This window comes from Bufo gargarizans, chromosome 6, assembly GCF_014858855.1.
Source record: "Bufo gargarizans isolate SCDJY-AF-19 chromosome 6, ASM1485885v1, whole genome shotgun sequence".
Taxonomy (NCBI): domain Eukaryota; kingdom Metazoa; phylum Chordata; class Amphibia; order Anura; family Bufonidae; genus Bufo; species Bufo gargarizans.
In genome coordinates this window covers 359,899,258-359,912,197 of record NC_058085.1, presented here as the reverse complement: position 1 = coordinate 359,912,197, position 12,940 = coordinate 359,899,258, and the positions used below count along the sequence as shown (strand labels likewise).

The 12,940-nt window shown below is 41.9% G+C and overlaps 1 protein-coding gene across 1 annotated transcript in view; it reads right to left on the bottom strand.

The window, feature by feature from the left end:
• LGI1 (leucine rich glioma inactivated 1) overlaps positions 1 to 10,785 on the bottom strand; it is a 73,057-nt gene extending 62,272 nt beyond the window's left edge. Inside the window, exons 1-2 of the mRNA XM_044299227.1 lie at positions 10,586 to 10,785; positions 10,278 to 10,349 (exon numbers count right to left, since the gene is read on the bottom strand). Coding sequence (XP_044155162.1) covers positions 10,278 to 10,349; positions 10,586 to 10,785 — 272 coding nt within the window. The remainder of the gene's footprint in view (positions 1 to 10,277; positions 10,350 to 10,585) is intronic.
• Positions 10,786 to 12,940: the final 2,155 nt, after the last annotated feature.

Here is a 12,940-nt window from a genome sequence, read left to right as displayed (position 1 = left end):
AATGTATGGATCGCATTTCAATGTAGCGTCTTTGTTTTCTTCTGACTGCCCCTGATATTACCACTGTAATCATACAGATCAGTTATTAGTTTTTTTTTCTGTTTTTGTGGTTTGTTTCTTCTAAAGTCTCTTTCTATACATAGCATCAGACAGATTGTTGCTATGTGACCTCATAGCCCTTTGGCCCGACCTCTGCATTGGACACCATTGTATCCATGGACAACATAACAAACAGCTCAGTGCCACAATATATACGGCTATATATATGGCTGGGGACCTTCCTGTGTCAGTACATGAATCACTTCTGCAAAATATACATATATGTCCTCATGCACACAGCAGATGTGACCCATGTACCGTCCACACTTTTTTGCAGACCCATTGGGGGCATGTATTAAGCATGTTGCACCAGAATTATGGAATAAAAGGCACCAAAAGGAATGGCGTTTTGATTTGCGCCAGATATATAAACTGTTCTCCCCACAATTTTCACCATAAAGAATGCACTGCATCAGAAGTGAATTATAAATGTCAAAGCGGGAGGGGCTATCAAATTGGCGCATATTACGCCTCATTTATCATCCTCTTATGGGCAGAAATGGCTTAAATCGTCCCGAACAATTAAGCCAGCTTACGTGGTGGTGGTTTGTGTAAAAAGTCGCATTAATTACATAAATATGCAACTTTTTGTCAAAATATCGCATTTATGAAAACAAAAACCAACCTGTAGTGGGAACAAGTGAAATGTAAGAATTAAAACAGTACGATATAAATGAGCAAAGAAGCAGGATTCTGTCAGTAAATTGTCATTCAACAAAACAATAATAAAAAAGGCCCAAGTCTGAGACAAAAGTCGCAATTTACAACTGGAAATGTCGCAAATATGTTTCAAAAGTCGCAAGTGTGGCCTGGACAGGGGTGGCTGAAATGGCGCATTTCAGTTTAAAAAAAGCCTCATTTTAGTGGTATTGGTTTTAAAATCAAGTCACAAATCAAGAGACATAGGCGGATAATCAAGTTGATACTTAAAGACATTTTACAAGTGGCGTGCACCTTTTGATATGAGGTGAAATAAATCGCCACTTTTGTCTTGTGAAGTTAGAAAAAAAAATTGCGCAAATTACGCCATTATTGATAAATGTTCCCCAGTGTTTTCATTGACTCATTTGCTGGAGAAGATTTAAACCATTTTTTATGCCTAAAACAGGCGTAGAAAATGATAAATGAGATGGGGCTGCCGGCCCACCCTTTTACCCACCCACTCCCCCTTTCTTAGACCTCACGTGAGCAGCAGAAAAGCAGAAAAAGTTGCAGATTGCAGCGCAAATAACCTTCGGACCGCAATCTGCGACAGTCATACTCCAAAGTAGTGGCATGTATCTGTTTGTAAATGACCCCCATAGTCTATCCTTTTGCGGATAGGACAGACGGATGCTGAAAGCACACAGATGATCGGTGCTTTCCGCATCCATATGTCCGTTCCACAAAGCGATAGAACATGTCCTTTAATTGGCTGCAAAATGCAAACCATAGACCCACTGAAGTCAAGGGGTCCGCAACAAATACAGATATGACACGGATGGTATTCGTATTTTGTGGATCTACAATTTGCAGACCGCACAATAATTATGGTCATGTACATGAAGCCTAATGCAAACTTTAGGAGCTGATCATTGCTCAATACGTATTTTACATATCCATCAAGTTCAACCTCAGATCAGTTATACGGCACAAATTAGATTAATTAAAACTCTTAATGCCATTTTAGATAAGATTAGAATCTCTGACATAGAACCTGCCAATACTGCCTCACATGGACCATGTGATGAGCGCAGTGACGTCACCAAAGGTCCTTTTTTCCCAGGTCCTCAAAGAAGAAGAAAGAAGACAAGCCGGGCTGCGCGAACAAGTGGATGAGGTGAGTTTAAATGTATTTATTTTTTCATTATTATTTATTTTTAACCCCTCCATCCCTAATTTACTTAGCATTCTGTATTAAGAATGCTATTATTGTTATAAGGGAAAATAATAAAATCTACAGAACACCGATCCCAAATCTGAACTTCTGTGAAGAAGTCCAGGTTTGGGTCTGGGTACCACATTCAGTTTGTTCTCACGCGCATGCAAAATGCAACTGGACTTACTGTCCTCACATACCAGGACACAAATATGAAGAGCTGCATTTCTCCTGAGGAACGGCTCATCGTGACATTGAGGTATGTACTTTGTAAATTATTTTCTTATTGGCGAGTGTGCAAATTATACTATTTTACCTCATTTTAATATGTGTGATAGTGTAGCTACAATGTAATAATGTGCATATTTAGGTTTGGTGTGTATTTTTGGTGTGAGAGTATTTCTGTGTAGCAGTAATAGTTTTTTTTTGTTTTTTTTCAGATTTTCTTTTTTTTCCAGATTTTTGGCAACTGGGAATTCATAGTCTCAACTATTTCTCATAGTTCGTCAAACCTGTGATGTGATTTGACAGCGACTTCGGGAAGCGGTGATGCCAGTGCCCAAGGCTGAGGATTGGATCCGAATAGCTGTGGGTTTTTATGTTGAAGCGCAGTTTCCAAACTGCATTGAGGCAGTGGATGGCAAATACATACGTGTTAAGAAGCTGCCTCACTCAGGGTCCCGGTACTACAATTATAAACAATATTTTTCTTTAGTGCTTTTGGCCTTGGCTGACAGTACCTACAAGTTTTATCATTGTGGCTATCTGGGCCTATAGCAGCACTGCAGATATGCGCATTTTCAGTTCTTCTAAAATGTGTGAAAGACTTCAAGCCAACCAACCAATTGTCCCAGAACCCAGAAGACTACCATTTGTAATTGTGGCTGATGAAGGATTTGCTTTGGCACCACATGTCATGCGCCCCTTCCCCAGACGCAACCTGGATGACAGCAGACGTATCTTCAACTATCGGCTGAGTAGAGCCCGTCGGTAGGTTGAGTGTGCGTTTGGAATACTTACACACAAGTGGAGAGTATTACTGTCATCCTTACAGATGGCACCCGGGTTATTCAAGCAGGATTCATCAGGATTCATGATGTTCCCTCAGAACTTGATTTATTAGAACCTAGTACATATTCTTCATCTGGAGGATGGGACCAGACCCTTCATGGACGACCTCTTTGAAGAATATTTTTCAAGTCCTGAGGGTGCATTGCTGTGGCAGATGGACGTAGTTCATGGCAGACCATGAAGTGATCTGGACTCTGGTTATCATAGTTTTTGTTGTTTTCTAGTGATTTTTTTATTAGAATTTTTTTGGTGGGGGGGGGGTTATATGTAGATAGTGTAGGAACTCACAAGAAAAAAAGGACCCTTGACGTGGGCTGGGGTTAACTGTAGGCAAAACTTGAAAACATCTGTCTGTGTTAATTCATGTTTATTTTTGAAATGTGCATGAGTGTGCATGTACCACTTGGAACCGAACCAGAGTCCAGGAAATGTTTTTTTTGCAGTAAAAATTAATCTATGAAGTTATTACTCGAAGTCATGCGAGACTTTGTGAAGTAATAACTTCCGCTCATCTGAGCCAATACATTCTAATACTGTACAGCTGTCTAACAAGTAATCATGGGAGATGGTAAGGAGTTGAACCCCATGACTGATATAATATTGATGATCTATACTGAAAATAGGTCATCAATATTTTTCTCCCAGAAAACCCCTTTGAGCATAGTCTGACACTATCCAATCAGTGCTGCCAGTGTCATAGAGTGTAGGGACACCCCCCTAACTGGTGACACCTAGATGGACCGTACAGCAAATCTGTCTCACAGAGACCTCCCTAACAAACTCTTTGCATAGACACATAGCTGTGGTTCGCCTGATTGAAACACTGTTTTTCTATTATTGATCGGAGGATCCATTCCCAAGTTATGATAATTTGCTAATTAGTTATATGTATTATGCAAATTAGACCTTGGTGCAATGAGGGCATCCACATTCCTCATATTACACCCAGGTTCCACTCATTTCTGTGGACTGGCAACAGAAGGGAGCGGAGCTTGGGTGCAACAAAAACAATGCCGACGTCCTCGTTGGGCCAAAGGTCTAATTAGCATATCAAGAACAATTATCATAACTCGGGAATGGAGCTTCCTACAGCTACGTGTCTCTGCAAACATTTGAGGGGGGAAAAGCCAGCGGTTTCGATGCATGGCTTTTTACTGCACAAAACAAGCTAGACCAAAATCATGTGTATGGACCCAGGGTACGGCTACACGGCGACACTGGTCGTGTGACAACTATCGCACCAAAGATTGCAGGGGCATCGCAGTGTAGTGGTGATCCCATAGAAATAAATGGGGTCGCAGCAAGAATTGCACATGTGCCATGACTGCAATCTGTGAATGGCAAAAAATCCTGCAGCGATTCAGGGGTCTCGGTCATGGCACACATGCCACCAGTGGCGACTCTTCTGTCGCTTTGCTTGGAAGACAAATTTATCAATAGTCTGTGACAGGACAAAGTTATTTGTTGCTATTGCCAAGTCAACTTCAGAAATCCAGCTTTGTGAGTGTTCCTGTGGAGTACATTGATTTTTGGCCTTGTTTATCAAAAATTGGACTCCACGCCTGACCTGTCGTAGCTGTGATGGGTGAAAATAAGTCACATTATAATAGATTGTCCTTTGCTGAACTTTACAAGTGCTGTGCACTTTTATAAATTTGGCTAATAGACAGTTTCCTTTACCCAAATAGTCAAATTTGAAGACAAACTTCAGATTGTCCTCTGTTGATAATTCAGGGACTCAGTGGATTGTATACCAATCAGCCATGACTTTAAAGCAGCCCCAAGCTGTCTTCCGACACCTTTCTATCATGGCCAACTCTTGCTCTTCTGTGGAATCAGACCAGACAAGCTAACCTTCACTAGCCACAAGCATCAATGAGACTCAGGGGCCCATGACCATGTCGCGAGTTCACCTAGTTGTCCTTCCTTGAACATCTACAACCACAACATAGCAGAATCACTCCACAAGACCTGCAGTTTTGGAGAAGCTCTGACCCAGTCATCTAGCCATCACAATTTGGCCCTTCTCCGATCTCTCAGATGCTTACACTTGCCTATTTTTCCTGCTTCGAACTCAACAACATTTTTTTTATGAACTCTATAAACCAATCAACCATTTACAAACTTTTTTATGATCATTTTTTTTATTGTGTATTCACATGTGCAGTGTGGCCAAAAGCAGTGTGGTGTTTAATGTTATACAGACTTCAACCATGGTGAGAACTAGACATCACTCTGTTCTCTTTGCTGAGGAGCCTGTACAGAAAAGTTAGGAATACCGGATATAGAGTTATGAAGAACTGAAAGGATTTTTTCTTTAATTGATCTTAATATTATTCCTCAAGTATCAGCCTATAATTGCTGTAAAGTGATGTTAGTGTATCTTCTAGATCCTTCCATTTTACTCATCCACTTAAAATGCATTATCTCTTTCCAATTGGTTCCATGTGCGTTTTACAGATGGGATAAAAGGCTGCCATCAGCAGAAGTTCCTTAGGTACAGTCTGCTGTACTTCCTAGTATTGTAGTTATAGAGGTTATAAAAGACATTGGTAGAGAAACCATGCAGATGTTGTCCATTATATCAGTGCTCATATACATATCAGTGCCATGTGCATTTAGCCTGTACAACGACACACAAAGCCACAGGAACTCCATGTGGAGCCACCATATGGCACAGCGTTATTATGTAGTGCTTCCAAACAGAAAAAAAGTAGCAGCACTTAACGAATCTATAGCAAAAAGTCTCTATGGTGGTGGTGCCCGCAGTGTTGGCTACCAGTCTGTGGTATCCCCAAATCATCCAGAATAAATCAAAAATAAAACTGCAGCACTCGTCGGTCTTCAATTCATGCTGGTTTATTCACCCGAAATTGCGATGTTTCGACCTCCTGGTCTTTCTCAAGCAAACCAGGTTTGCTTGAGAAAGACCGGGAGGTCGAAAAGTCCCAATTTTTGATGAATAAACCAGCATGAATTGAAGACCGGCGAGTGCTGCAGTTTTATATTTGATTTATTCTGGATGATTTGGGGATACCACAGACTGGTAGCCAACACTGCGGGCACCACCACCATAGAAACTTTTTGCTATAGATTCGTAAGTGCTGCTACCTTTTTTCTTTTTTGAGCTTCCAAACAGGAGCATGAACACGACAACAAAAAACGACATATGTCTCTGTATGAAATCAGGGGCAGATAGGGGTACAGCGAGGGCCCTAAGCCAAAGCTCAGAGCCTGTTCAGAGACCCTATTCAACCATAATGCAGGTTTTCTAAAGGAAAGTAGTAAAACCTCTCTGAGATAGACATTATTGCTCGTTTTCATTCTTTGGACACTACATGATTAGGACCCGCGCATAAGGAAATATAAAGAGTTTTCCATTAAAGACCCATCTAAAGCTTCGCTATCAGAGGGTAGAATCACTAAGACTCCATTTTACATTGGTGACCTGATCATTCACCTTCTATTTCTGCTAATGTTTCTGATTTTGAGAGGATCATTATTAGGCATGGATCTCAATATATTTCACACTTCACATTCCCTTCATTCATATAGATTTAAAGGAAACCTGTCACCGGTATTTTGTGTATAGAGCTGAGGACATGGGTTGCTAGATGGCCGCTAGCACATCCGCAATACCCAGTCCCCATAGCTCTGTGTGCTTTTTAAAAAAAAACAAAAACAAATTATACATATGCAAATGAACCTGAGATGAGTCCTGTCGCTGACTCGTCTCACGTACAGGACTCATCTCAGGTTAGTTTGCATATGTATCAAATCGTTTTTTTACACAATAAAAGCACACAGAGCTATGGGGACTGGGTATTGCGGATGTGCTAGCGGCCATCTAGCAACCCATATCCTCAGCTCTATACACAAAATCCCGGTGACAGGTTCTCTTTAAGTATAAGCAAATGGCTACCTTCAGCCACCAGTATGTGGAGTTTAGGTACTTCCTACTCTTTTATTGTTGAATTATTTGGATGTAGTAATCTGCTAAAGCTCCCTCTAGTGCTTGTGACAGGCAGCAGAATTTCATCATTTAAAGGGGTTTTCTGGGACATACATATTGATGATCTATGAGGGGCTGCATGGTAGCTCAGTGGTTAGCACTGGGATGTTGGTAAACTATCTACAGGATAGGAAACCCATATGTAAGACCCAGAAAACTCCTTAAAATCTGTAGCTGTACAGCGGTTTTGGAACAGTGTATCAGAAAAAAATGGGTTCCAATAAAAATGAATGATAAAATTAATATGCACAGAATACTGGACCTAATTAGAATACAAAAAATGGTGTTCATGTGTGGACATTCAGTATAACTCGAAATTATTTAATTTAAATCCCAGCTCTTTCTGTGTCTAGGAGTCCAGTAGGGACATTTAGCAAATGTGGTATGTCAGTTTTTTGGGGGAAATTTGACGCGCATTTTGGCGTATGCGTGGTTTTGCTAAAAATTTTGCAACATTTGGCATCCTGTGCCGGTTTAAAATGTGAGGTGGGATTTAGATTATGTTTAAATATACAACAGTTTAATATATTTAGTGCAATAATTTTTAAACATCACAAAAACGTTGCATCGCCACACCAGCCCTCCCAGCGTAATTTCATACGCCTAGCACACAACATCTATGTGTCATCAACCACTTTTCTAATTGCGTAAAAATGAATACTACCATGCGCCAAACCTATGATTTGGAGCATGAAAGAAATCCAAAAACAGTCTTAAACCTGACTCCAAACAGACCAAAATTAATAAACACCCCCCAAAGTTTTTCCAGTGTATTGAAACTTTGCCATTAAAAATGGATCCTTCTGGACCGAAAAATAAGGCAGTCTCACTCTTTCTACCCTGTTGAAAAAATTTATCCTGACGGAAACTTTTCAGTGGGGATGGACGGAGGCTTTTAACCGTGGTTGTAGTAGCCACACTATGGAAAACCTATGGATCCATTGACAGATACATTCCAAAAAATGATCGAGGGTTATTTAAAAAGGATAACCATTATGTGAACAGGCCCTAAATCCAACCAGCCAGTTCTGAAAGGAATATGCAAGATGCAACTGTCAACAGCTTTAGTACTATGGTTTGCGTCAATGTAGTTTTCTTCATACAACATATTACTGCATGTGTGTTTTGTATTTCCAATTAACACAATGGCATAAAGGGGAAATTTTATGAGTATATGTTATTTTATTATTGCATCACATTTGTGGGCAATGGAGAGGTTTGCATGCAAATCAGACAACCTCTGTAACGATAACTAATACCGTCTGTAATATGGTTGCCTAATGACTATGTAGTGACTCACTGGATCACTGCTAAAGGCTTAATGTCACATTCTACAAGCTGTTAATGTGTTTAATGAGATGTGTAGTGCACTATGTATCCCAAACGGTTATATATGGTTACGAAGACATTAATTGGCAGTCATTAGTAGTCGGCTGGTCCTATGATCCCCTGGTTAGTTAGTTGAGGGCCTGCTTCTGAACAGGCAATAGACAAGACCTGCTTGTATGTGCTGTTGAAAAGTAGACCGAAACAGAAGCCTTTTCCAGGAAAACACCATTTCTATGAGTGGAAAGTTGCCTGAAAAACAACTTTACCAAGGAGACAAGAAAACAAATATTTCCATAAAGTTAATGAGCACCAATTTAAGGCTATACCGAACTGAGACAGTAAGGTAAACGCACATTTATGGCAATAGACTTTACTGCTGGTGGTTAAGGTTAAAGGGGTTGGCCAGGTTATATTGCTAGGTGTACATATTCTGGGAAAAGCACATGCATGCAGCTAGTAACCTGCGTATTGGCGCTGCACAGGGATCATAGCCAACAATGGAGGTTCTCATCCCATCAGCGGCCTCCATTCATTTATACAGGGGATAGATCCTCAATCTGCAGCCATGTTCACAGCGCAACATATAAACGTAGATATTCAGGGCCGATAGTTTAATAACGCATGTTCTGTTCCCAGCATATGTGCAGCTGGTAATATAAACGGGCCAACTCCTTTAACCTTTACAACAAGCAGTAAATTCTATTGCCATAAACGTGCATTTACCTTACTCTCTCAGTTCGGCATGACCTTAAATAGGTGCTCAACTTTCTGAAAATATAAATTTTCTTCTCTTCTTGGCAAAGTGGCCACCTGATCTAGGATCTGAACCTCACACATTGGTCAACTTAGGAAGATTGCATGTTATATAGAAAGATACTCAGGGGTAGACCATCATTGCTGCTACCTCCTATATACAGCCTTTGGAAGAAACCTGCTGTGTTATATACTTTAGAACTGCTCATACTGCTAGTGTTTGTACTACAACCTCCATCAGCTATTCAGCAGAGAGATTTTATTTATTATAACCATACGGGCCTGGTCATTACCATCCGCCGGCCCTACACCTTCTCTCCTGTCTTGCACCCAGCTTCCTGTCCACCTAACATTAAGGGCACCCTAGCCACCAACAAGCAGGAGATCCTAAAGTCCAGGGTGTTCCCCCATTGCGCCCCTCCATTCACTGCCCATCCAGCCTACAGAAGTGCTGGAGCAGGGTATTTAGCCACCGTGAGAACTACAACCACCCTCATTGCTGCAGCCATCACTGCCATCCTCTCCAGCTGTGGGCCGGCGTGCGGCAACTAAACCTATATTATAGGTCAGGCTGAATTGCCACGTGGCATGGGCACCTATGCATTGTGACCCAGTAACCACATATGTGCCAATCATGTCTCTTCACTTCAGTAGGATTGTGCAGAAAAATATATACAATATACTAAATTGCCACTTACAACAAAACTAACAAAAATTGTACAATGATACATGATGTAGTCCTGAATCTACGGGAAGTATGAAAAATTGTTTAAATGATCCTGGCCAAATAAAAACTATATGACAAATGCACAAAGACTCTCAATAAAGGTCTATAAGGACAGCATATGGAGAAGACAAGTGGACATGCAGAGAGTCTCGATAGCATGTATGTTTGCTGCATTGCTCAGACTTAAATACTCAGCCTCCCAGCACCTCCTTCCCAGCCTAGAGATCTGCAGAACGCTGTGTAGTCAATGCACTCAATGTAATTATATGTGCCTTCAATTAAAGGAAAAGACAAGGTCTCGGTCGCTTTGCAGTAGGGCAATTTTCTCTACAAAACAAAACGAGCGCCCATTAAACAGGTGACCGCATTCACATCATCATATACCACACACAAGTAGCCTTGGGATATAGGAAATAAACCTTGCTTACAGGAGCTGCAGAGATGGAATATGTGAAAAGCTCCCCTCTGGGATTTCTGTAAATTCAGACCTGACAAAGGACCTGCAAAAAACACATAGGTAGACATGTAATGTAAAAAAAGGCGCAAAAAGACCATAGCAATAAACAATAGCAGTAGCACAATCTAGATTCAAAATGCATCACGAAAAAAGCCACAATAACCTAAAACCAGCTTCTAATACAATGTGCAAGGCAGCATGCATCACATATCGCTGCGTGCCTATAGCACCTCATACAGAAAGCCTGTACAGGAAGAAGAAAATGCTTACAGCCCTTACAGTGAGATAACATCAGGAAGGAAGGTGCGAGGAATAGTCTTGGCGTTTTCGCATAAGGCATTGTCTTTGGTACAGGTGCACCAGGTTGGGCATTTTGACTTGCTCGGTCTTCTCCCTTCAATCTCATTTATCAATAGGAGACCAACCGAAATGCAATAGAATAGAGCAAATCTTCTATGTAGCCTGGTGCCATTCCCCATCCTCCAGGTAATTTCTGACTGCAGCCAGTAAGACGGATATCCCAAACCATGAACAGCAGCTGTGGTCTTTTGTAAGGCCAACACAAGGGTCTCGGCTTGTCCCCTAGGCTGTCTTCTTCTTCTCAGCCGCTGGGTTGGCTTGGAGGAACCTGCAGCTTTATCTGTATGCTGTGTGTGTGTGTAGTGTGTGCAGAGGAGAGACTAGTGCTGTGCTGCGAGATGGGGAATATCCAACTGCCTGGCAATAAGGGAGAGAACAAGGGATACATGCATTGCCATGTAAATATCAGGCTCACACAGCAGTAGAATGCCAAGTGATGTCATTTAGAAAATGCACAGCCTGCTGCTTTCAAAGGGAGGCCCTTTTCTTGGGAACCAAAAATAGTACAGCATTATGTCTTCCCGGGGCTTCGAGGAGGGGAGGGAATTCATCATTTTCACTGGATCCTTCCAGTGTGAAATCCTATGGAGATAGGGTTTCCTATAGGGCAAGATATCAAGAAAGCAATGCTGATAACCAAGGCAGTGAAAGCACACAATGTCACTGGGCATTAAGACGCGGGCAATCATCTTCTTATCCGGCTCATCACTGTGCAGCCCAGTGCCGCTGGAGACAACCAGATGTCTTTATTGACTGAGGACAAGCATATGCTTTTAGTAAATTGCTGGTTTAGATCTTTGCTCCAAGGTATTTACTGTACGCCTTGCTTCCGATAATGGAGCCTCCAGCTAGTCAATTTATAGCGGCGGAGGAGAAATGCATTTTTAACAGTGTCTTAAAGTCAAACCAGGAGGTAATGGGTTAAATGGATTAATATTGAAGTTTTAATGCTACTAATATTGCATTGCTACTAAACAGTTGCGTGCACGCTCTGATGTCCTGTCTATTGGATGCTATCATTTATTTATCGTGTCATTTACTTATACAGCGCCAACATATTCTATCGCCGCTCCCATCAGTCCCTGTCCTCAGTGGGGCTCACAATCTAATTCTCCGTTACACCGCGCAACAACGATTTTGCTGCTGAGAGAAAAAACATGTGATTTATGCTAAAATGAGCGCGCTGATTCCAAATACGGACTCGGAATTCGCCTGACACGTCTAGATTGTAAGTTATACATGCAAAGCCTATTCAGTTATAATATGAATGCATTATATTGGAGATACTCCAGACCTGTTCGGACGCACTCAGGCTGATGTCAGCAGTAATTATATAAGGCAAGCTGGACAGATTTTGATAAAGTGATCTGTTATAGTGCTATCAGTTTTGAAACTTAAGATGGATAAACGCAAATGTGTTAACGATCCAGACAATTTCCGCTACACATGTGGCAAATACACTACTTATGCTCAGCGCAAGAATCTGAAAAGCGAGTGCGTCTTGCAGCTTGGGATGCATTTGTGCTCGTAGTGCAGAACTTCCTTGGGAACAGACGAGCTGCAAACTATGCTGAATTAGTAGACAACATGCTTACAGCATATGAACAACTTGGCTGCCGAATGTCAGTGAAAGTGCATTTCTTACATTCCCATCTTGACTTTTTCCCACCCAATTTGGGACGCTTAAGTGACAAACATGGAGAGCGGTTCCATAAAGATATTTTTACAATGAAGAACCGGTATAAAGGCCGCTGGAATCCCAACATGATGGGGGACTACTGCTGGTTTTTGCAACGGGAAAATATGACCGTTCGCAAACGCAAAAGCAGATGCCTGAAACATTTTTAACAGTACTGGGCCTTGCTCAAGTTAGGGTACTTTCACACTTGCGGCAGGACGGATCCGACAGGCTGTTCACCATGTCGGATCCGTCCTGTGGCTATTTCGCCATGCCGCCGCTCCGTCCCCATTGATTATAATGGGGACGGGCGGAGCTCCGGCGCAGCACGGCGGTGCACGGAGAAAGCCCGCCGGACTAAAATTACTGCATGTCAGGCTTTTTAGTCCGGCGGCTTCCTCCGTGCACCGCCGTGCTGCGGCGGAGCTCCGCCCCCCGTCCCCATTATAGTTAATGGGGACGGAATGGCGGTCCGGCGGCAAGGCGAAATAGCCGCAGGACGGATCCGACATGGTGAACAGCCTGTCGGATCCGTCCTGCCGCAAGTGTGAAACTAGCCTAAGACTTATAAACTGAAAAACAAGACTTTTTGAAAT